General features: G+C 44.1%; 3 protein-coding genes across 6 annotated transcripts in view; 1 reads left to right on the top strand and 2 right to left on the bottom strand.

The window, feature by feature from the left end:
* Positions 1-25,642, bottom strand: part of LOC129670009 (ras-related protein Rab-27A) — a 105,704-nt gene that overhangs the window by 48,693 nt on the left and 31,369 nt on the right. The window lies entirely within an intron of this gene.
* Positions 1,879-8,112, bottom strand: Pigbos1 (PIGB opposite strand 1). Of its 3 annotated transcripts, none has more exons than XM_055598468.1 (2): positions 8,101-8,112; positions 1,879-2,189 (listed from the first exon to the last, which is right to left on the bottom strand). In XM_055598468.1, the coding sequence occupies exon 2, from the start codon at positions 2,123-2,125 to the stop codon at positions 1,961-1,963; it is 165 nt and encodes a 54-aa protein (XP_055454443.1). In that variant the 5' UTR covers positions 2,126-2,189; positions 8,101-8,112; the 3' UTR covers positions 1,879-1,960. The 3 variants fall into 3 exon arrangements, with proteins under 3 accessions (XP_055454443.1, XP_055454436.1, XP_055454427.1); XM_055598461.1 differs by lacking the exon at positions 8,101-8,112 and adding an exon at positions 5,873-6,023 and having other exon boundaries at positions 1,879-2,227; XM_055598452.1 differs by lacking the exon at positions 8,101-8,112 and adding an exon at positions 5,873-6,022.
* Pigb (phosphatidylinositol glycan anchor biosynthesis class B) lies at positions 6,089-25,619 on the top strand. The gene is made up of 12 exons (XM_055598440.1): positions 6,089-6,272; positions 6,502-6,637; positions 8,049-8,166; positions 10,025-10,129; positions 12,241-12,371; positions 13,847-13,987; positions 17,808-17,859; positions 20,447-20,658; positions 21,757-21,821; positions 23,867-24,080; positions 24,183-24,363; positions 25,391-25,619. Exons 1-12 carry the CDS (start codon positions 6,143-6,145, stop codon positions 25,538-25,540), a joined length of 1,635 nt encoding a protein of 544 aa, XP_055454415.1. The 5' UTR covers positions 6,089-6,142; the 3' UTR covers positions 25,541-25,619.

Raw genomic sequence — 25,642 nt, 5'->3', positions numbered from 1 at the left:
AACACATAAAAAATAACACCAAATCAAAGAAACTGATGTATATATGAAAGAGGGAAGATGAACTATTCTATCATGAAAAAGGGGAAGATGGGCCTAGAAGCAAAACAGAGGAGCCCAGGCTGGCTTCCACCTTCCTATGTAGCTGAGGATGACCTTTAGCTCCTGATCCTTCTGCTTCCACCTTTGTGCTGGGATACACACCCCGGGTGGGGGGTGCTGGGCACGAAACCCAGGCCATCACCCACTGTCCTGAGACTCAACTATGCATCTAGTTCCAAAAGCCCACGTCTCTGCCTGGCCTGAGATCATGTGGCATGCTCTAAACCAACAAACAATGAAAACCTGTGCCACTGCCATAGCAGAACAGAAACTTGCAACTCCATGTCCTGGTCAGTCCGTCCGTCAGTCTGTCTGTCATGCATGAGCCTGGGTCCCAGAACAAAAACATACACACACCAGAATTCCAGCATACCTAGAGCCTCTGTCAAGTAGAATCTTGGTATCTGAATTACAATTTTCAAACTAGCTATGGTGGTACACAAATTCAATCCCAGCACTTCCAAGGCTGAAGCAGGGTGACAAGTTTGAAGCCGGCTTGAACTGGATTGTAAATTTAAGGCCATCCTGGATTACATGACAAGGAAAAAAAATTAAAAAGAGCCAACCCTGATAGCACGGGCTTGTGGCTCCAGCTACTCTTGAGACTAAAGGATAAACATACTGGGGCTGGAGAGATTGGTTAAGAACACTGGCTGTTTTTCCAAAGGTACTGAGTTCAATTCCCAGCAATCACATGATGGCTCACAACCATATGTAATGAGCTCTGCTGCCCTCTTCTGGGTGTGCAGGCCTACATGCAGGCAGAACACCATATACATAATAATAAAAATCTTTTAAAATGGTTAAAAACAAGTTCAAGGCCTATCTAGGCTACTGTGTGAATTCAATGTGAGCCTGAGCAACTCAGTGACACTTAAAACTTTTAAAGTGGGGGCTCAACAGTTGGCCCTGTGGTTCAGAGCACTTGCTAATCTTTCAGAGGATGGAGCACCCACATGGCAGCTCGCAAACATCTCTAACTCCAGGGGATCAGAGCTCCTCTTCTGCCCTTCACAGACACCAAACATACACATGGTACTGTACAGCAAACACTTATACATATAAAATTTAAAAAATAAAGCCTTTAAAGGTTTTAAAAAGTAAATAGAAGGCCATAGGACTATAGTTATAGATGGTTGTGAGCCACCAACTGGGTGCTGAGAATTGAACTCAAGACCTCTCAAAGAACAGCCAGTGCTCTTAACTTCTGAGCCATCCATCGCTCCCGTCCAGAAAAGGGGAATCTTAAAAGCACACTAAACTGTTAAACACACTAAATTAATCTACACAGTAGGAAATCGGTGCCCTGTCCTGATAAGAAGACATAATAGCAAATAAGCAAGTGGACCTTAAGGTGGAGCATCTCAGGGCTGGAGAGATGGCTTGGCATGAAAGAGCACGTGTTGCCCTTGCAGAGGACCAGGGCTCAGTTCTTAGGGCCCCCATGGCAGCTCACAACCATCTGTAGCTCCAGCTCTAGGAGACAGCTGTGGCCCTCACAGGCACCTTCACTCACATGTACATAACCCACAAGAAGCATACACAGTTATATATAACTAAATGAAGCATCTTATTTGAGCTAGATGCGGGCTACAGAGACAGATCCTGTCTAAAAGACACATGCCAGAATCCCTATAGTTTAAGCACTTAGAAAGCTAGGGTTGGACTGCTCAGCGCTTGAGGCCAGCTTGGGCTACATAGTGAATCCTTGCCTGCCCCGAAACAAACCAATAAAGAATACTTTTTTAAAATAACTTAAATCCATTACCCATTATTTATTTATTTAAAATATGCCTAAGTTTTTACTACATTAATAGTCCATAAGCTGTAAGCAATGCCTACAATTTCAGTTCATGCAGAATTAGCTCCTCTTTTCTTCTGGTTCTTGCAACAATTTCACCTTTTCTTTTAGTTCCTTCTGCTCTCTGGAATATTGTTCAAATATTGGCTGATAAATGTACATTCCTCCAGCAATTCCAAGGACGACAGCAAAAACCAGTTGTGGAAGGGTCAATCTCGCGAACATTGCTGTGGCGAGTAGCACACAATCTCAGGGTAGCTGTGCTCCACCGCAGTGAATCTCTTCAGAGCTGTTTCCAAAGAAAAAGGGACCACTTAGAGCAGCAGCCTTAAAAAGAGAAGGTTTTATTTTAATTATGGGGTTCTGGGAAGGGGTGTGCACCTGCGCAGAAAGTGTCAGAGGCCCTGGAGCAGACACTACAGGCAGTTGTAAGCTCCACAGGTGCTGGGAACTGAACTCAGGTCCTCTGGAAGGGCAGTACTCACACCCTGGGCCATGTCCCTAGCCCCACAACTGCCCTTTAAAAGACATTACTATTTTGTTCTGGTGTGAATATTTTTGTAATATTTGAGAACCACTAATAAATACAAATACACAGTGACTACAGGATAGCATATAGGCTTACCATGGAAGATTTTCTAAAATTTCAATTTAGTTGCCAATAGTTAAAATCGTATTTTATATTAAAATTTGTATTTCTTCCAGATGGTAGCACATGCCCATGTTCCCAGCACTTGGGTGCAGGCAAGAGGATCAGGAACTCAATGTCACCCTTTGGCTACACTGCCAGTTTGAGGCCAGTCTGGATTCCATTAGAGGTCTCAAACAAACGAAAAGCAAAACAAATCAACAAAAACCTTAAAAAGGAACCTGTAGGGAATGAAAATTAGAGGGTGGTTAGCAAAGCTAAATCCTCTTCTAATACAGAAAGTTCCCAGTGAGCTGTTTTGCTTTCTCTACTTGCCTGTTTGTTCTGGTTCTCTGAGATAGGCAAACTGCTCTAGGGATTCTGCCTTCACCCCTCAAATGCTAGGATGACAGGCTCATGCCACTGGTATAGCTGTTAGTCTTCTCAGTGTGTTTAAACTTTTAAATGGCAAAAGGGGGCTGGAGAGGTGACTCAGCAGCTAACAGCACTGTCTGCTCTTCCAAAGGTCCTGAATTCTATTCCCAGCAACTGCATGATGGCTCTTAACCATCTATAATGAGATCTGGTGCCTTCTTCTGGCCTGCTGGCTCACATGCAGGCAGAATACTGTCTAAATAGTAAATGAATTAAAAAAATAAAATAAAATGGCAAACTACCCTTCAAGTCATATAAAACTTTTTACTCCAAAAGATGGCCCAAAGGAAGGCAGAAGTGACTGTCTTGGTTTAAATCTTATCTAAAGAATAATGGAGGGGACAAGTGACTTCATTATTCCTTCTGCCAACAGTCATAATTTTCTTATGTGTGTGAGAGTGTATGTGCACACAAACATTGAGTCAAATTCCCTGGAACTGGAATTACACAGTTGTGAGCTGCCATGTGGGTGCTGGAAATTGGACCTGGGTCCTCTGGAAGAACAGTCAGTGCTCTTAAATACTGAGCAATCTCTCAGCCCCAGTATTCATAATTTTTTAAGCATGCTTAAAATGTGAGGCTATAAAATTTGATTGAGCCAGGAGTGGTGGTGCATTTCTTCAGTTCCCAGCACTATGGGGGACATAGGCAGGCAGAGTTCTGAGTTTGAGGGCAGCCTGGTCTACAGAGTTCCAAGCCAGCCAAGTATATGTGGTAATACTCTATCTCAAAAAAATTTTTTTGTTGTTGTTGAGTTTTGATACTTAGGAGGCATCAATTTTAAATTATCTGCATGCCTTTTTTTGGGAAAATTAGAATGGAGCTTTTGCTTATAGTTCCAACAATAATAGTGAAAACTCACAAATAAATACTGCTGCTTGTCATCCACCTCAGCATCTGGGGTCAGATGTCAGTGAATAAGGAAAGCATGAGGATTCTTTAGTTTTGTTTTGATTCTTCATTTTTGTTTTTCAAGACAGGGTTTCTCTGTGTAGCCCTGGCTGTCCTGGACTCACTCTGTAGACCAAGCTGGACTCAAACTCAAGAGATCTGCCTGCCTCTGCCTCTCGAGTGCTGGGATTACAAGCTTACTCCACCAAGCCTGGCTTCGGAACCTTTTTAAAAAAAAAAAAAAAAAAAAAAAAAAAAAAAAAAAAAACTTTTTTTTTTAAATTTTTATTTTATGTGCATTAGTGTAAAGGTGTCAGATCCCTTGGAACTGGCGTTACAGTTGTGAGCTGCCATGTGGGTGCTGGGAATTGAACCTGGGTCTTTTGGGAAGAGCAGAGGGTGCTCTTAACCACTGAGCCATCTCTCCAGCCCCTCGGATCCTTTTTTTAATTAATTACAGGTTATTTATTTTGTATCCCAGCTGTAGCCCCCTTCCTCATTCCCTCCCAATCCCACCCTCCCTCCCTCATCTCCTCCCTGCCCCTCTCTAAATCCACTGATAGGGGAGGTCCTCCTAGTTTATCAGATCTCAGGACTGGCTGCATTGTCTTCCTCTGTGGCCTCACAAGGCTGCTCCTCCCTGGGGGGAGGTCAAAGAGCCAGCCACTGAGTTCATGTCAGAGACAGTCCCTGCTGACTTCGGATTCTTAATCCAGGTCCCAGGTCACAAAAATCAGCAGCAGCTGCCTGTACTGTAAACTAACTTGCCCTTAACAGTTTTTAAGCATAATTTAAACTCCCCAGGGAGAGGAAAGCATGGTTTCTTCTAGATTATACAGTTGACCACACAAATGACTAGTTTACCAATCTTGCTTTGGTTCAATGATTAAATTTAAAAACCAAAAGCCATTTGAAACTATTTCTCATAACGAGTTTTGTTGTTTGTTCTGTTTTTTAAATCTGGGTCTTTTGAACCCCAGTTTGTTCAGATGGCTTTTTTTTTTTTTCATGAACTGAAGTTCCCAAGACAAAAATGAAACATGTTTGCTAAACATTCTAAAACAGCAAGTTGACTGATTAGAACTATTTAGAGCCTGAATGTTCCAGGCTCCAAGCCAAATTTACCATGGGCTTATCTTTAGGCCCCTAACTTGTCATTTCTTTTTAAAACTCACTTATCTGTGACCAAACGACTTCTTAACTATCAGGGAAAATCCTGGGATGAAGTAACAGGGCCCTTCCTTCCATCAGCCCAAAAGCTAAGACTGTAAACAGACGGCATCTGAGGCCATAAGCACAGACTTCTCCCGATTTTATTGCAGTCCATCTACTTGATGTTTCCACCAACGCACTCTTCAAAGATTCAGTTACGTGTATGAGTGTTCGTCTTCATGCATCTGCAACGGCATGCATGGCCCTCGGGGACACAGAGCCAGTATGTGGCCACTGGGAATAAAACCAGAATATTCTGCAAGTGCAGTCGGTACTTTTAACTGCGGAGCCATTTTTCCAGCCCCACCAACTAATTTTTTTTTTTTTAATGCCTCTATTGTTGGGCATGGTGGCAAACGCCTTTGATGCCAGATCTCTGCACTCAGGAGGCAGAGACAGCAGTTTGAGGCCAGTCTGGTCTACAGAGCGAGCTCCGGCCAGCCAGGGTTATATAGTGAGGCCCTGTGACAAAGATAAATAAATGAGGCAGAGTGTGGTGGTTCATGCATTAAATCCCAGAACTCATGAGACAGGAGGTGCGAGGCCAGCCTAATCTTCATAGTGAGCTCGACTAAAGAAAATAAATAAACTGATGAGAAGGTAGATAATTAGGGATGGAGAACCCCTTGGGGTGGTGACAAACGGATTACTAATACAAATTCATTTCATGTATAACTTTTCCCTGTCACTGTGGGAACCGTGTAAAACTATCCCCACGCGAGGGGCATGTGGGGGTCATATGGGGGTCACAGTGGTCACCCGGAAGCCGGTTCTCAGCGCCGCACTGCCTCCCTCCGCTCGGTTACCTCTGAACGCCTTCTCGGCGGGCGCTGTGCGAGGTGTCAGGCGCAGGGAAGCGTCCAGTCTTTACTTTTCTTTCCCAGCCCTGAAATCCAGGCAAGGAGCTGTGCTACTGCGTCACCGGGAGACTCAGCCGCTTCCGGCACCACTTCCGGCTGCGGTAGCGCCAGAACAGCCCCCGCGACGGCGGCCCCGGAGGACCAATCTTAGTGGCATGTGTCCGCCCGCGACGAGGTGAGGGGCGGGTTCTGTGGGCTGCGGGTGGCCGAGAGGGGATGGAGCCCGGGGCGGGCGACGAGCGCCCGGCCTTCCACGGTCTCCACAGCGGCTCGGGAGAGCTGAAGCTGCGGAAGAGGAAGCCCACGCCGTACGCGAGCGCTCAGGGTACGCGCTCCCGGCGTCGCGGTGAGTGCCGGGGGCGAGGCAGGGCACAAGGCTCCGGGCACCCGCGGGTTGGCGGTAGGAATGGGCTCAGGCGCGCTGGACAGCGTCTTCACTGTGTTGTGCAGGCTGTGCGTGGACTTGCCTCAGTCCTCCTGCCTCAGCTTCCCCAGTCACCACCACACACAGAGCCGGGGCACTGTAGGGGGAACTGCCTGACTATGCTACAATTATGCTTTGATTTGCTTTTCAGGGCTTCTTGGAGAAAACATTTATCTGGTCCTGTTCACCATTGCTTTGCGAATATTTAACTGCTTCTTGGTCCAGACAAGTTTTGTTCCAGATGAGTACTGGCAGTCTCTTGAAGTTGCACACCACATGGTTTTCAGATATCCTTTATGGTTCCTTTCACTCTGAGTGTGGGTTCATCTTAAGAGCTCAGTTCACGATTACATGTTTTCAGTATCTGAATAACTTCAGCTCAACAAAGTGTGCTGTTGTTGCAAAATGATATTTATTCTATGTCTTCCTTTGATGCTTACAGACTTGACAGAGAGAGAGGCAGAGAGAGAGAAAACACGGGCATGATGGTACATGCTAATCCCAGCACTCAGGAGACGGGGGCAGGCAGATCTCTGAGTTTGAGGCCAGCCTGGTCTACAGAGAGTAAGTTCCAGGACAGCCAGGGCAAAACAGAAAAAAACCTGTTTGGAAAAACCAAAACAACAAACAAAAAATAGACTTGACATTGCCTTAATACTATTATATATATTTATAATGATTTATAGTGAGAGGATAGAGCTAAGGTAGAAAACACAATCCCTCCCAGCATTTGAAAGGCTAAAGAAGCAAGATTGTGAGTCCTGGGCTAGCCTGGCCTACCTCTGCTCTAAAACAAATCCAGGTCCTTGGGATGGCTCAGCTAGTGAAAGCATGTGAACATGGCTGCCTCAGTTCTGTCCCTAAGACTCACATAGGGTGGACAAGGGGGCTGGAAAGATTGCTCAGTGATTAGAGCTGCTCTTAACCCCTGAAGACCAGGCTCTTGCAGAGGACCAGAGTTCAGTTCTCAGCACCCATATGGACTTACACCTATCCTGGTTCTAGGGGATTTGATGGCCTCTTCTGGCCTCCATGTGTACCAGGCATGCATATGGTGCACACACACATATGTGCACATACTTACACATGAAGTTAAAAGTTTTTAAATGGAAAGAGGACCAAGTCCAAAGAGTTGTCCTCTGACTTTCACCCAACACCCATACACACACACACACACACACACACACACACACACATAACTATTATATAGTTATATTAAAAGAGAAACACTTTTAACTTGAGGAAATTAAGACTTTAGTTAACCAAATATTCAATATAAAATGTTGGGTCTTAAGGATTAGGGTGTAGCTTAGTGGTAGAGTACCATCCTAGCATATCCAAGGCCTGAGATTTAATTCCTATGACCAAAACAAAACAAAAAAACCTGTGTTTTTAAAACTGCTTTGTCAGCCAGGTATGGTGGCACATGCCTATAATCCCAGCGCTGAGAGAAGGAGAGGCAGAAGGATCCTTGTGAATTCAAGGCCAGCCTGTCTACAAAGTAAGTCTAGGACCAACGAGGCTATATAGCAAAACCCTGTCTTAAAAAACCAAACCAAAACAAAAACTTCATTGTTAAGAATAAAGAACTGAAAAAAATTAAAAAATAAAAGAAGAATACAGTACTGTTTTATATATGAAAATATAAATTAATTTGCTTCAATACTATATTTGACATTTAATCCTTAATATTATTAAGTATGGTTATTTGACCTGGGAATGGACAGAGAGATTGAGGGGTTACACTTACCCTTTAATCTTTGCAAGCATCTACAAGGTTCTGCATCTTTTGGGGAAAGACAGTGTTCAATTACTGGTAAGTTTAAATCAAAATGACCAAAATTGTTGTTAAATTCAGATTTACTCCTTTTTCAAAAGTTAATCAGTAATAACTGAATGACTTTCCGAGTATCACAAAATTTGTGTTTTAGAAGTCTACTGTTGCTCAAGTCCAGCCTTATCTGGGAAGCCCACTGTACAAAAGACACTATGATGTAGAGCTCTTCAATATATTTTTAAAATAAGTAAAATTAAAATTTAAATAAAAAGATAAATAAATAAAAATCAGAGGCTAAACAGATGGCTCAAGGTTAAGAGCCCTTGCTCCACAATCACAAAGACCAGAGTTCAGGTCTCAGCACCCATGAAACAAGCTCAGTAATCCTGCAAACACTTGTGACTCCAGCTCTGAGGCGGTAGAGACAAGACATATTCATGGGTTGTGCTCCACCCTGCAAATAACCATGTCAGGTAGAGACCCTGCTTCAAAAGGAACAAGAAGCAGAGAAAGACATCAAACATCCTCTGGCATCCCCAGATAAAAGTGAGCGAGAAAGTCTGCTCTGAGAGTTCAGTTTAAAAACATCAAAGTAACTATCTTACATACTGCTTTGGTTCATTGCGTTTGGGGAGAAAAGTTAATATAACAAAAAGGTAATGATATGTATCACCACTGTGCTATGTAGTAAGACTTAGTTTCTAGGGTAGAGATTACCAGGGGCAATTCAGAGGGGCTGGGCACAGGACTTGAGAAAGGTCTGTGTGGTTTCACTCTTGTTTCGGGATCCTCTGGGAGAGGGGCAGGAGGGAACCAAACCCAAGTCCTTGGGCATGCCAGCAGGTTCCACTGAGGTACAACCCAGCCCTTGAGGTCTGTTAGCTGTCGTCAAGTTGGATCCAGAAGTCTGGAGTGTTTCTCTTAAGTCGGGAGAAGCCACCACCCAGTATTGCAAAGGGAGTCCAATTCTGAGGTGCTGTGTGGCGCCTAGAAAGACTGCCGTACGCATGCAGACATGCTGGTGCTGGAGGCCAGAAGAAAGGTTTCAGTCTCTGGAGCTGGTAGGCAGCGGTGAGCTACCAGGCCTGGGTGCTGGGAACCGAACCCGGGTCCTCTGAAAGAGCAGCAGTGCTCTTATCCCAGCCCAGCCAGGGATTTTAACATTTTCACTGTCAAGAGCGCATGCTGCTGTGGTATCAAGTCTACCTTGGTCTGAATCCAGGCGTCAGTGCTAGCAAGCTCCTTAGCCTTGGGAACGTTACCTAACCTCTTTGTGCCTTGGTCTCCTCAGGTATTGAATGGTACCTGTCTCGGGGGATTGCTGTAAGGGATGAGCTGATACATATAAACTATTTGACACCCAGCACAAAGTACTGCTAAGTGCTTCACTTAAAAACAAAACCTATTATATGCTCACAAAAATAAATATGCCTCTGAAATAGACTCTTAACACAATAAAATGGTTTGGAAGCTGTTTAAGTGTAGCTCAATGGTAGAACACTTGCCTAGTCGTCATGTGGCCCTAGGTTCAATCCCTACTATTACAAAAGATAAATAATTAGTACTGTAAGATATACATAAATGTAAGAATGGGTAGATGGGGTATGGTGCTTCACACCTGTAAATCGCAATACTTGGGGGTGTTCAGGCATGAAAAACAAAGACAAAGCTAGCGGGGCTACTTAGCAAAGTCTTCCCAAAAGACAGCAGGGACAGAGAGAGAGAGGACAGTGGAAGGGAGGGAACGAGAGCCAGAAAGCTAAGCACACACAGGAAGCATATGAATGAGCAGGAGATGGAAAGAGGGTTTTCTGTTAATGTTTTTTTCTTTTCATGGCAATTCAGTATGAACCAGGGAGATGTGCTTACCAACCCTTTTTCTTTTTAACTAATGAAGATCTGGATTCCCAGACTTGGCCAGGCTCTTCTGTCTGCTGTGGCAGATGTGAGGCTTTATTCGCTCACGAAGCAGCTGGAGACTCAGGAAGTGGCACGATGGGTGGTGAGTCCAAACACTCTAGACGCAGCGTGATAGAGAACATGCGTGGGGCAACTGCTTCCTACGGCAGTGGATCCCAAGAACCTCCTGGGAATTCTGCCATAATTAGAAACAGTAAAGTCCGAATGGAGCACGCCAGCTCCTGATTGAGCCCCAAATGGGACAGGCTGAACCCCAGGAGCCACCCACGGAAGCCCTTGGGTCCCTAAACAGTTAGGGTCCTCCTCTCTCTCCTTAGTCTTTGGACACCCTGAAGCTGCTTTTACAGCCCGTGTTCCCTGTCCCTGTCCCTAGCCCTGAGGCTCGGCGAGAAATCCGCTGCACTGAGGCACAGCCCTAGCTGGAATGCCTCAAGAAACGGGGCTCGTGTCAGGGAGGGCATGCCCAGAAGAGCATCTTGTCAGTGGCTTATTTCTTGTTGTTGGTTGTTTTTTGTTTGTTTGTTTGGTTGGTTTGGTTTCTTGAGACAGGGTCTCTCTACATAGCCCTAGCTATCCTAGAACTCACTATGTAGACCAGGCTGGCCTCACCCTCACAGAGATCCTCTTGCCTCTGCCTCCCGAGTACTGGGATTAAAGGCATGGGCAGCTGGTTCACTTCAAGATGGGCTACCAACGATTGCATCTCCCAGTCAGACTATACCCCAGTGGATGACTGGATTTCACGGAACTACTATTGTTTACTTGACTCTGCCCCACATGAACCGTTTACTTATCTACTGATTGTATTGTTTCTATCAGGAAATACATTCTAAGCTCCAAACTGCCCACTCACCAATATATTTCTAGAACATGATGTATTAGTAACCTGGAGAAAGGGCCTATTTGTGCAGACATTGGATTCTTTTATAGTTTAAGAGGTGATTTATTTTCTGTGTCTGTATGTGGTACCCATGGAAACCAGAAGAGGACGTGGGATCCCCTGCAGCTGAAGTTACAGGAGTGAGCCATTTGCGGGGTGCTGGGGCCTGAATGCCTGTCCTCTCATAGAGCAGTAAGTGCTCTTAGCGCCCTGGTTTGTTTTGTTAACATTGTAAAAAGAAAATTAGTTAGCGATTAAGTTCTTGTTAATTGATTCAGACACAGTCAGCTCCATGGCCACTATCTACTTTGTTTTTATGTTTTATATACATTGCCAAACGTGCACATAAAATGGTAGCAAATATCACAGTCTACCTTTGAGATCTTCCTTCCGAGTTCTTCTTAAGGAAAAATCTTTCTGTCATGAAAATGCGAATCTTTTTAAAAGTCCTAGTAGGACAGTCAGGAAGCCATGTGTTGCTTCAACAAGGAGTTCCTTCTAAGACATGCTTGTGTAGACTTCTGATACTTTTGTTTTCATTTCTTCGAGAAAACTGAATTTTACTTAGTTTTCAAATTGAAACTTAATGCCACCTGATACATCCTCTCTTAATTTTTCACCAAGAAATATGGAAGCCAGGGCAAAAACTATAGCTCAGTAGTAGAACATCTGGCCTCCCATATTTGAAGCCCTACCTACTCCCCCGCCAAAAAAGGAAAAAAATAATGGGATGCTGACTAGTTCAATACTAACTTGTGCTACATAGCAACTTCCAGGTCAGTCTTTGCTATATAGCAAAATTCTAACCCTTAAAAATAAAAAATTATATATACATATACATCTGTGTGTATATATATGCCCCTGAAAGCAGCATGTGTATGTGTGTCTAAAAGGAGAAAGAAGCTGAAATAGGACAGCCTTTCCAAAGCAGTCAGTAGATGCTCAGATAGCTGATTCCAGACCACTGAGTTGGAGGTGGAACACTGGCTGGCTGATCTGGTGAGAAGTGTCAATACTCTGTAAACTCCCTCCACTCTCAGTGTCTGTATTTTGGATATTTCATTAACAAGAAGTAAGAGTTAGTCAGGTGCAAACCACCCAGAAGCCCCTGAAAGCACTACCGACTTAACAAATGAAAATCTGCCATCAGAGCCTTGTGTGGCATGGGTTAAGAACAGTGTCTGGCCGTGTCTGCATGTACAACATTTCCCCTTTGATGTGGCTTCCGCAGCATCTGGGCCCATGCGTTCTATGGAAGATAACGTCCAGCTTCCCATTTCCTGCCACAGCTATACTCACTCCTGACTTCTTAGTTTTTTTGCCAGCTGTGTTCTTGGTTCACATGGTACTGTTGTACCCGAACCCTCACAAACACCATGGAGACTGCTCTCACAGCAATTGCTCTTTTCTACTATCCTCTTGAAGGCTCAAGGTCCATGAACAGGTAAGACGGCTGTTACTAAGTCCAGACAAAACTCTAAAATGTGCTTTTGAAAAACTATGCATATCAAAAAAGTCCCCCAAGTGTTCATGGGACTTAGAAACAAAGGTTTTTGATGAGTATAACATGAAATGGAGAACAGTCCCACTGCATGGTGAATCCAGTAAAAAGGGCTGGTTACAAAGTGGAGACTATGCTTAGGACATCCTGTAGTACCCAGAGCTCACTGAAGCAGCAGTCTATTATCAGTGGACTCCAAAGGACTAGAAGAAGAGTACTGGGATCCTTGTAAAGCTTTGCTTGAAGGGTCTCCACGGGAGACAGCCAGGGCTAGCCTTTACCAATGGCTAGAAGTCGGCCAGGAGAATAAATGCTCCTCACTCATGCTGTGACTGCCTTCCCTTGCCCTAGAGCAAGCAGAAGCAAGGTAGGCCTAGCGTGTCCCTGCAGGTCCACTCAACAGCAGGGGGAGCAGATCTGAACAGTAAGAAAACCCAGACCCAGCAGCAAGAAAGCCCTGAGCAGAAGCAGGCAGCAGAGACAGCACAGGCGCTAGGTAGCTGGTGTGGGGAGCAAGTGTGTGGAAGAGAGGAGGGGACAAGGGGGAGGCTGGGATGGGACCAAGCCCTTCTCCACACTGTGGGTTTTATTCTGTTTCAAAAGGATGTGCTAAAAGCTGGGTATGCTGGCATGCACCGTTAGTCCCAGCACTTAGGGAGGCAGAGGCAGGCAGATCTCTGAGATTTGTCTAGCAAGTCCCAGGAGAGCCAGGGCAACATAAGAGAGAGAGCCCTGCCTCAAAAAAAAAAAAAAAAAAGCCTAAACGAAAAGGGATAGTGTATATTTCCTGTTCCTACACAAAGATCTTTTGAATAAAATTATTTATTCTTTATTTTTAAAGACAGGACATGTTTGTATGCATCTTTCAGATGAGTAGAATTTACTTAATTTTGAAAAAACAAAAAATAAACAAAACAAAACAAAAACCTTCCTCCTTGTGAGTGGTGCTGGGGTCAGACCCAGGGCCTTGCATGCTCTTCCATTAGGCTACATCTGCTTTACAAGGTTGTATATGCTCAGAAGGCCATCACTGCATAAATAATGGTATTTCCTTAAACGTCTGTATTTTCTTCTTAGAGAAAGGATTTGTGGGTTTTTTTCTTTTTAAGTACAGCTGATTAGGAAAACATTTATTGTTTTTCTGTCAAGAAAGCAGCATTAAAGCTTAGTGTGTTTTTAACATGTACGGTTAGTATTGAGAGGTGGCTGCTCCTCACTGAGACATGGCAACACAGCCCTAGAACCCGAGCACCTGGGAGGCTGAGAAGGAGGGTTGAGAGCATGAAGTGAGCTTGAGCTATATAAGACAGACCCTGTCTCAAAAGCCCCCAAAGCAAAGTTCTCTCACAGTGAAAATAGCCGACCAACTTCAAGCTCAGTTTCCCAGTTTCCCTGTAACAACTTTCCCTTGCTCCTAGTGTCAAGTACTCGCTCCTGGTTGCACTTGCTTGCATAGTCCGCCCCACAGCGCTTATCCCGTGGGTGCCATTACTCCTCAGACACTTCTGCCAAGAAAAGAGCAAGCTCCACCTGACTCTGCATCATTTCCTACCTGTAGGGTAAGTCTGCCTGTGCTGTCATCCAAACATCTTACTAACCTGTGGACGACAAGCCTCTGAGGAAGATTTTGTATCTTTCAGCTGATTACTGTATCTAATGTCACAGGAAGCTTCCAACTTTGTGTTTTCCATTTTTTTTTTTCCTGTTATGAAGAGATTTATTGCATGGGAATGGGGAGAGAGAGACAGAGAGTGGGAGAGCGTAGAAGAGAAATAGGAGGCTGGTGGGGAAAGAACAGGGAGCGGGAGAGACACCAAGGCAGAGAACACAAGAGAGGAGAGAGAAGTAGTTTCCATTTTTTAAACACTAGTGTGTATATAAACTCTGAAAGGCATATGGGGAGGTCACAGTACAACTTCTGTCAAGGTGGTTCTTTCAGCATTTGTTTCAGGAATTGAATTCAGGTTGTCAGGCTTTTGTGGCAAGCTCCTTTACCCACTGAGCCATTTTGTTGGCCCAGTATTCTATTTTAGATGTCTAGATTTATGAGACTTATTAACTGTATTATACTTCAGTTGAACAAAGGTGTCTATTTCTTAGAATTTCCACATTTCCTAAAATTTTCTATTGTGTTTGTATAGGACCTAATAACAGTTTTGTTCATATGAGCTCATGTTGTTCTTAGATTTAACTTAGGCTATTCTTATTTTATGGTAAGAAGAAGCATGGAGAAATTTAAAATTAGCAAAGCCAGTGAGCTGATGAGTGATGAAACAGAAACTGTAAATATATGATGCCTAGCACAGCATCTAGTAGGATATCCAAACTACCTTCTGAGCCAGTGAGTGTACCTTGCCCATCAGAGCATGAGGTCTGTTGTCTGCCTCAGCCTTCTGGGTAGCTAGGATCACAGACAGCTATAGGAGGTCTGGCCTCTAGGGCAGTGGCACGTACTGAGCCAGCTCCTAGTGCTCTGGCTTTTGAGGGAAAAGACTGAAGATCTCCAGAGAGAAAAAGTGTTAGGATGATGTACAATGACTAAGGTGACTCAAAATAGTGCAGAGAAAAGCACTTAGGCCAGGGGAAGATTAGGTCCACAAACAGAAAATCATTTCTCTTCTTTCTTGTTTGTTTGTTTGTTTGTTTGTTTGTTTTTGAGACAATCTCACTATGTAGCCCAGGCCTGCCTCTACTTCCTGAATGCTGGCATTAAAGATGTGTACCAAAAGGCCTGGCCTGTTTTGTTTTGTTTATGAGACAGCCTTACCACAAAGCCTTGGCTGACCTGGAATTTGCTATGTGAACCAGGCTGGCCTTGAACCCTTTCCTTCCTTCCTTAAGTGTCCCAAGTTCTTGAATAATGGCCTTGAACCATTATTGAACCATGCCTAACTAACTTAGAAAAAAAAATGTTGAACCTACTTCTTACCATGAGCTAGAAGAAAATGTCCAAGAAAAGCATATATCCCACCGTGAAGGTAAAAAGCAGTGCCTGTGCCAGGTCAGACAGACCCCTGAGCAGAGTGCCCAGAGAGCAGAAAACTTTGGGAAAGATCCATTTGAGTAGTTAAGGGCCTTTACCACTGACTCAATGACAGACCATTCACATGCTGACCCCAACTGCACAGAACAAAAACAAAAGTTAGGGGCAGTTTTGAGATCACTGTAAAGAGAGTAGAAGAGCAAACTGCAGACCAAATGGCATCTCCAACACACACGGCCAGTCAAGCCTCCTGTCCAGGAAGGACACAAACATGGAAAACTCTTAAGAAAGGGGTGACTGGAAACAAATCATAAAAGACCCCGTCAGCTACTTCAAAAATATCCAGTTTGAGAGCTGGAGTCACAGTGGTTTAACAAAACAAAACAAAAACACTTGTTGCTCCTGCAGAGACCCAGGGTTAGTTTCCCAGCACCCACATGGACTCATAACTGTCCTTAACTTCAGTTTCAGGGCCTCCAGCACCCTCTTTTAACCTTTGAGGGCACCAGCCACATATGTGGTACACATACATATATGCACAAAAAACACTAATACACGTAAATAAATAAATAAATAAATGAATGAATGAACGAATAAATAAACAAACAAACAAACTATCTAGGTGGCCACTAAGTTTAAAGGTATTCCTCTTACAGGATGTGGCCCACACTTTTAACCACAGCACTTATGAGGCAGAAGCAGTTGGATCTCTGTGAGTTCTAGGCCAGCCAGGGTTACATGGTGAGACTCAATCTCAAACCATAAATATACTCAGCTGCACTCAATGGCTCAGTGCTTGTTCCCTGTACAAGGCCTTGGGCTCAGTACATTTCAAGAGACAAATCATATAAAATATCCTTTATAATCACAATGGAATGAAGTTACATAATTAAACAAAAAGGTAAGTATGCAAAAGCTAAAAAGACACATTCATGACTTGCAGTTCCAAGAAGAAATCACAAGATAGAAATGAGACACTATCATTCAGGAGGCTGAGATGGGAGAGAAAAGTTCAGGCTGCCAGCAACACTTACAACAAACAACAAAAACAAAAACCCAGAGCCTGTTCCGCCTCCTTACATTTCCTTTTCCTTAACGGCTGAATAGTGTGGATGCTGTTGTTTTGGGTTTTGTCTTATCTTGGATTGTGCCCTGGTTGCTCTCTTTAAGTTTAGTTATTCTAATTCATTTTCTTACCTAATAAAATCATAGTCATCCTGTAACCTAAAGATCTCAATACCATCTACCCACTGTAAAATGATAACATTTTGGAAGACACAATTTTTAACAACTGATTGCTTATCCTAGCAATATGTCTACTCAACAAAACTACACATTGTGGGCACTTAAACTTGTATGATTTGGCCCAGCATAGTGGCATATACTTTTAATCCCAGCACTCAGGAGGCAGAGCCAGGTGGATCTCTTATGTCTGAAGCCAACCACTCTATAGGACCACCAAAACTACACAGAGAGACCTTGTCTCAAAGAAAAAAACAAATGAAAACAAAATTATACAGCTGTGTCTCCTTGTTAGCTCTCTGTTGGTGTGATAAAACACTGACCAAAACCAACTTGGGGAAAAAAGGGTTGATTACCGCTGACAAGTCATATCCATCACTCAAGGGAGGCCAAGGCAGAAACCTGGAGGGAGGAGCTGAAGAAGGGAAACCTCGGAGGAGTGCTGCTTCCTGGCTTCCTCTGGCCTGCTCAGCTACCTTTCTTACACAGCCTAGGCCTGTGGGCCCAGGGGTGGCTCTGCCCACAGTGGGCTGGGCACTAGCACATCAATTAAAAATTAAGAAAATGCCACACAGATTGGCCATAGGACCATTTGATGGAGACAGTTCCTCTACCGGTGTTCTCTCAGGTATGAAAAGTTGACAGTTGATGGGAACTATGACATTGTCTATAAAAAACAAACAAACAAAAACAGAGTATCCTAATACAGGAAAAAAGCAGTGTGATAGTTACACACATAGCATTGTAAGGGCATGAACTGCAGCACAAACACAGGCAGGCAGCCCAGGCTTAGAAGCATGGGGACAGTGAAGCTGCCAGCAGCCCTGTAAGCTGCGAAGCTGATCTCGTGTAATATACTTAGAGCCACAGGCACTCAGTCAATTGCAGTTGGAACTTTTTAAAGCCTAGGAACTTCAAAATAATGAGTATTCGTATTTTTATGTTGACAGGTTATCTATCCAAGAATAGATAAAGTAGTGGGTTTTTTTAAACTTTGCTTAAGAGCATCTTTTCATCAGTGAAAGATATTTCAGAATGTATGAACCCACAGTTGGTGAACTTGTAAAGCATTTTTAAAGTGGTGTTTGATACAAGGCATTGGACTGGAATTCAGCAGGTTCAAATGTGAGTTATCATTCTACTTTGTTTTTCAGATTTATAACCTTCAGTTTGTCTCTGATAATTGATCGTATCTTTTTTGGCCAAGTAAGTAAGAATAGATTAAGCTAAAGGTTATCTATTTTAACCATTTACTGCTCTGAAACCTCAAGCTGGACTTTTAATGCTTTTGTATATCAGTCTGGGTGTGATGACACATGCCTGGTCTCGCACCTGTAATCTCACACTAGGGGGGCAGGAGGCTCAAGTGGTCAACATTATCCCTAGCTGCATAGATAAAGTCAAATTGGGCTACAAGAAACCCTATATCAGACCACAAGTAGACCCCATTAATACTTTGGAACAGGGGAAAGTCTTTTTTTTTTTTTTTTTTTTTGAGATAGTTTTTCTGTGTAGCGTTGGCTGTCCTGGAACTTGCTCTGCAGACCAGACTGGCCTCAGACTCAGAGATCTGCCTGCCTCTTCCTCCTGAGTGTGGGGATGAAAGGCATGCATCACCACTGCCCAGCTGAGAAGTCTTTTTATAGTTATAATGAATCCATTTAATCACCAGAGGAGCGTGCTTCAGCTTCAGGGTCCTCTGCTGTGGTCTCCACAGCGCACTTCTTGATGTGTAATGATTTTGACTCTTAATCATCCAGAAATCCTGTCAACCAAAATACTCTGTCCTTCAGTCATTTGGTTTGCAATACGGGCTCCCTAACTGTGGGTCGGAGCCTTCCCCTGCCTTATATTCAGCCCCTAAAGGCACATGCAGTACTGAAGTCACAACTTTACAGCTTAAAAGGTTCACTGTTAGCTGTGAGATCCTGGCAAGCCTCATGCCTTTGCTGCCATACCTTATCTAGAAATTACTGTGGCTCCTATCTCCTAAGTAAAGTAAGCAAAGCTTGGTTATATGAGGTGCTACATACAAAATTCTCACAGTAGCTCTGGCTATAAGTGAGCATTTCAGATACTTATCAGACCCAGCAGCGGTGGTACACGCTTTTAATCCCAGCACTAGAAGAGGCAGAGGAAGGCGACCTCTGAGTTTGGGGCCAGCCTGGTTTACAGAATGAGTTCCAGGAGAGCTAAGGCTACCCAAAGAAACAAACCAGAACAAACAAACAAACAAAAAAAGAAAGATACTTATTTGGAGTTATTCTCATTGCTGTCATTAGTATCTGCTTTGTGCTAAAATTCAAGTTGAAACACTGTCAGTATTTTACTGTAGTAGGTAAAGACTGACATCATAAGACAGCAGAATAGAACTGTGTCTATGGGTGCCACACACGCACTCTAATAAGTCATTTTAAAAGCAGGGTGTAGTGGCTTAAGCCTCTAACTATAGCACTCAGGAGGAGGCAGGAAAAACACATCTCTAGGCTAGCCTGGTCTACAAGGAAAGTTCTTGGCCAGCCAGGATATCATGAAACACTGTCTAAAGCAATAGATTTTACAAATATTTTTAAGAATTCATTTCTTTTTAACTCTTTATTATTTGTATACATGTCTGGAAGGATGTTCGGAGGTGAAAGGACAACTTTGTGGAATAGGCTTTCTCTTTCTACCTTTACACGGGTTCCAGGGATCCAACCCGGGTCATCTGGCTTACATCACTGGTTGCCAAGGGCTTTTATCTACTGAGCTATCTCACTGTCCCCAGAACAATGGAGTTTTGTTTGTTTTTTTCTTTAAAGACAGGGTTTCTCTGTGTAGCCCTAGCTGTCCTAGCTAGCCACCACACCTGGCTGTAACAACTGATTTTTAAAATCCCATGTTGGACCCGGAAAGATGCCTCAGCAGTGAGGAACAAATACTGCTCTTACAGAGGACCAGCGCTGGAATTCCAGCTACAAGGAGTTGGATACCTTCTCACCTCCAAGCTATTGGGCACTAGGGTGAGCTCTTAAGTGTGTAGGTGCACGTACTCACACACACACACACACACAAACACACTCACTTATACATACGTATATACATACACACATATACATAATTAAAAGAATCAATTAAAAAATTTCAATTTTTTAATCAATTAAAATTTTCTCTTGGCCCGCACATGATGGTGCACACCTTTAATTTCAGCACTTGGGAGGCAGAGGCACTGGATCTCTGAGTTGGAGGCCAGCTTAGTCCACAGAAAGAATTCAGAATAGCCAGAAACAGAAAACCCGTTTGGAAAACCCAAAAACAAAACAACAACAACAAAAAAACCCTCTTCAGTTTTATAAAACTTGCAGTTTTATATCCATACCAAATACATACCAAAATATGTATTACTTATAATTTTTGAGCTTCATCTTAAACCTTAAAAACCTAAAATTTTACAAATTAATAAGATATATCATTCATAAGAGATACATCGTCTTAGAAAAACAAGTTATTAATCAGGGCAGTGGTGGCCCATGCCTTTAATCTCAGCACTAGAGAGGCAGAGGCAGGTGGATTTCTGAATTACAGCCAGCCTGGTCTAGCAAATTCCAGGACAGCCCTATACAGAGAAACCCTGTCTAGGGGTTTGGGCAGGGGGCAGGCAAGTTATTAACAAGATTTCATGTCATTACTCAAAAGACTGATTTTAAGATTAAATTCCTATTTAATATCATGATTCTGTCAAATACTGTAAGGCCTAAGATCAGTTTTTGACACTAACCTATTTCTTATTTTTTTTTCTTTTACTTTATGCCAGTGGACATTGGTCCAACTTAATTTTTTGAAATTTAACGTGCTGCAGAATTTGGGGACGTTTTATGGCTCTCATCCATGGCACTGGTACTTCAGTCAAGGGTTTCCAGTTGTCCTGGGAACTCACTTACCCTTCTTCATTCACGGCTGCTTCCTGGCCCCAAGAAGGCTCCACATACTACTGCTGACCGTGCTGTGGACACTGCTGGTGTACAGGCAAGACTCCGTTCACGCAGGGGGGGGAGGGGGCGTTGAAACGTTACTAAGAGATGATGAAGCTGCTCAGAGGCAAGCTCTTACTTTCTTAGGATACAGCAATAGAGATTATATCAGATGAAAGTAATTACGTGGTGGCCAGACAGTGACAATTTAGACCTATTCACACTTCTGTCTAACCGAAATAAAAATGAGGAAGTGGTAGGATGGCTCAGCAGGTAGAGGCACTTACCACCATGCCTGTCACTATGAGCAATGTCCAGGATCTGCATGGTAGAAGGAGACAGCTGAGTCCCCACACGTCCAGAGCCTCTGACCTCTGCGTGCTCACTGTGGTGTGAGCACCACATCCCCAACACTCAAACATTTAAAACATTTTTAAGGAATGTACCCTTATTCCAAATTTAAGTAGTATTAAAGATTTATTTAATGTACATGAGTGCTCTGTGGCATGCACACCTACATGCCAGAAGAGGGCACTAGATCACATTATAGATGGTGGTGAGCCACCATATGGCTGCTGGGAATTGAACTCAGGGGAACAGTGCTCTAAACCACTGAGCCATCTCTCCAGTCCTAAGAAGTATCACTTAATTGAATTGGCAATATGGTTTTTTTTTTTTTTCAAAGTGTAACTGTATATTAAATTTCACTCTGACATTCCTGTTTAAACACATAATCACATTCTGTCTAAAAGTGTGATTCTGAAGCTGGGCCCTGTGGTGCATGCCTGTAATCCCAGGACTCTGGGAGGCAGAAGCAGGTGAACTCTGTAAGCTTGAGGACAGGCAGGTCTATGAAGCAAGTCCAGGACAGCTAAGGCTACACAGAGAAAACCTGTCTCAAAAAAAAAAAAAAAAAAAAGTGTGAGTCTGAAGCCAGGCACGGTGAAATGCCTGTAATGTCAGCAGTATGGGCTAAAGCAGGAATTGTCAAGAGTTTGAGGCCAGTGTGAGCTATGATTGAAAAACAGTTATCCATAAAAAAATAACAAGGGAATTCAATCTCAGATACTTGAAAAACAGATCATATAGTTTAAATACATTACTCTCATACTCATGTAAAATTAATGTTTTGTCTTAATATCCTTTATTATAGCATGTTGGGCCACAAAGAATTCAGGTTTATCTATCCCGTTTTACCGTTCTGCATGGTGTTCTGTGGTAAGTGTTTTTAATACAGAATACATTTTAGAAAAAATAGCTGGAAGCAGCAGACATGGAACCACTGGGTCAGCCCAAAGTCAAGGGCAGCCTAGACTTTGATAGCAAGAAGATCCTGTCTCAAAACAGCAGTAAAACATGAAGAGACAGTCAAGTGTCCAAAGAGCTGTTTCTTTCCAACTAGGCTGAATGAAAACTTTCCTAATTACAAACTGCTGCGTTAGGCGTTTTCTTTTCATAATCGAATGATCTGTGGGTGTCTGCTGTCTGGTTGTGGGGTCGGGGCTGACTTAGACCTCACTCTGCACCCGGCCTTGAACTCCAGGGCCATCCTCCTGCCTCCGCCTACCAAGTGCCGAGACTACAGATGTGAACCACTTTTGCCTGGCTCCTACATGTCTTTTTTTCTCCTGTGATAGTAAGATAAAATAAGGCTCCACCTGCCAGTCCACTTTTTTGCCAGGGTAGGAGATGACACAGTCTGGCTGGCCGGAAACATCTATGTTGCAGTCTCATGTCATCCAGGCTGGCCTTGAGCAACAGATTATCCTGCCATAGCCCATCCCCACCAGTGATGGGGTGACAGGCTTGCTGCACCATGCAGCTTTCCTAGCAATCAGAGCCTCTCCTGACACCTCAAATCTAAGCCTGATTCCACTGTGTACTATTTTAGCCTGATTTCATATTGTAAGTACGGCCTCTGCTGCATAACTGGTGGCTTTCAAAGCCATTTATTCTTACTAGCCACATCTCAGACGTGCTCACTGGCGCTCACTGGACAGAGCACTGGACCTAGGGAAGGCTCTAGATCTATGGCCTTAACCAGCAATCCTTTGTCCTCGGCTGCCCGAGTGCCTGAGTGCAGACAGGTGCCACTTTCCCTGACCTGTTGGTTTAGAACAGAGTCCGTCTTGAAGCAGTGCAGGTTAAGACGTGGTTCAGCCTTGCCCTCCCCCTTCCCGCCCTGGTTCTCCAGCTAAATAAACTGCCCCTTCCTTCTCTAATGTAAACACTGAAGCTGAATGCCCTAACAGCCTTCCCAGCAATGTTTAGAAATGTCAAGGTTAACATGCATCCTTCTCATGTGCCACCACTGCCCAGCAACCGTGGGTTTGTTTCAGAAGTCCTCGTCACTGTGCAGCACAAGAGATGACTTACTAAGTGAAGGCTCGGATCTCCACTATGTGAACCACCCCGCTAAATCGTTGCTGGAGGAGACAGGTTGTCATGGGACACAACAAAACCTAGATCCTGTGCATAGTCTGATAGCTAGTCCACTTGTCAGCATGGTAGCACATGACTGTAATCCTGGTACTTGAGAGGGTGAGCTATGAGGATCTTGAGTTTGAGGCCAGCCAAACACAGTAAAACCCCATCTGAACACTACCACCACCACCACCACCACCAACACACACACACACACACACACACACACACACACACACACACACACACACACACACACACACAGCTAGCTCGCCTAGAGCAGTTTGTGTCTTATGGGTGAGATGGAAGCCAGGCAAGCATTCTGGCACTTAGCTACATCTCAGCACCACACTTGGAGCAGGCAAGAGGAGCAAAGTAGGCACTCAGAGTGATGTTTAGAAGAGCTGCACTCCCTATTACATACAACTAAAAACGTCCACTAGGTGGTGGGATCTAACTGGGTATGACTGAACAGGCAGTCCTGCTCCCTGTAAGAAAATCACAGATCTTAGTCCAGACTGGCCGTAACTGTCTTTCCAACTGTCCCTGGGATCATTCAAATTTCAGAAATCCCCTTGGAACTCTTAGGACGTCAGATGCCCTCAAGCTAAAACTGGACATCTGTAACCCACACACCTTCAATTCACTAGAAAAGGCTAGACTCTGCCTTCGAGTACAATGGTAGCGAGTGGTCAGAGTTGACTTGCTGCCTATGTATCTGTCACACGGTACCACAGCCTATACTGTTTGCATGGAAAATTACATACAAACGCCTGCTGATAAGAGAAAGGAAGACTGCCCCTGCTCCCCTTCTTTCTACCTATCTTATCTCCGTGCAGGATACTCACTAGCCCACCTGAAAGCATGGAGGAGGGCAGCTCTGAGTTTTCTGCTTTTGTCAAATGCGCTGCTGGCCCTCTACACTGGCTTAGTTCATCAGAGAGGCACTCTGGATGTCATGAATCACATTCAGAGATTCTGCTCTGGAGGTCCTGCCCCAGCGTCAGTCTCGGTGTTCATGATGATGCCCTGCCACTCCACTCCTTACTACAGGTGAGGAAGGTGGTTCTGCCCCGGGTCCCACTTGTTCAAGGTCAGCCTGAAACAATAATGGAAACTTGGGGTGTTTTAACTATTTTGACCTTTCTTCCGTAGCCATGTTCACTGCCCACTGTCCATGCGGTTTCTCCAGTGTCCCCCAGACTTGACTGGAAAAACTCAGTATCTTGATGAAGCAGCTATGTTCTACCTAAATCCCGTAAGCTGGCTACAGCAAGAGTTTCACAGCAATGTGTCACTCCCCACTCACTTGGTCACCTTCAATGTTCTGGAGAAGGTATGTCAACTTGATGTAGCCAAGTCAGCATTTTCACTGGATTGGCAATCATCTGCTTTACCATCCCTTTTATCCCCTATATGAATTACCCGCATGGTGGCTGGTGGGGCGGGTGGGAGCAGTTCCCTAGTTGCAGCTACAGTGGAGGAACGTGAGCCTGCCTGGTTTGTGGAACAGCATGTAAAAAAAGGGCAACATCCTGGTTTGGTTTGCTCTCCCCACGGTTCAGTCAATGCCTCCTCTTGTCCCTTTCCACTTCATTTTTTGGGCCTGGTCTAACAAACAGAAGTGGCTTACCAGCAGCCCCCAGAATCTAATCTCTGTCCCCACTCCAGTGACCCAGTGTGTTAGGGTTACCACCATGCCTGAGTTTATTTTTGAGACAGGGTCTCACAACGTAGCCCTGGCTGTCCTGGAACTCAAAGAAATCCACCTTGCCTTTGCCTTCCAAGTGCTAGACTAAAGATATGTGCGACCACACCCAGCTACTGTGCCCAACTTTTTATGTGATTTCTAGGAGTCCTAACTCAGATCCTCATGCTTGGTCAGCAACCATCTGACCAACTGAGGCATCTACTCTGCCCACCCTAATGGTTTCTATCTTTTATTGGGGTGGGGGGGGAGGTTAAGACATGGTTTCTCTGTGTAGCCCTGACTGTCCTGGAACTAGTCTGTAGAGCAGACTGGCCTGGAACTCGGAGGTTCACAGCTTCTTCCTCCCAAGTGCTGGGATTAATGGCATGGGCCACTACTGCCCAAATGGTTTCTTAATCCAGCTCAAATGGTTTCTTAATCCAGTAGACAAAATTACATAATTACTACCACTGTTCTGTAATTGGTCTTTTCCCCAGTAAAATCAACGCTAGTTCTGTAACTTGTTAGGTATATTTAACTACCAGAAGTCATTCCTTTAACCAGAATCTTGTTTCATGAAAGAAAAAAAGTCATACACACAAACAGTTATGATTGGCAACTCTTGATGTTCCTTGAAACCACATCGGGCAAACGTGCCTTTATTTACTTGTAGGAGATCCGTGCCTTCCTCGCTTCAGGGAGCTATAAGAGGACTGCTATTTTCTTCCACACTCACTGGCCAGAGGGTCGGACTGGAAGCCACATACATGTCTACGAACGAAGGTTAACCAGCAGAGTCAACACAGGAGGAGCTCAACTGTGAGGACTTCTGCGGAGAAGTTGGCCCAACTGAGGGAAACTGCAGATGATTCGTCGAGTAAGGACGCCGCCCCTAGGGACAGCTGCACCACCTACTGTACTAAGG

The sequence above is a fragment of the Psammomys obesus genome, unplaced genomic scaffold (genome assembly GCF_907164565.1).
Source record: "Psammomys obesus unplaced genomic scaffold, mPsaObe1.curated_primary_1811, whole genome shotgun sequence".
Taxonomy (NCBI): Eukaryota; Metazoa; Chordata; class Mammalia; order Rodentia; family Muridae; genus Psammomys; species Psammomys obesus.
The sequence above is the reverse complement of the archived record's forward strand: the minus strand, read 5'-3'. Positions and strand labels throughout refer to the sequence as shown.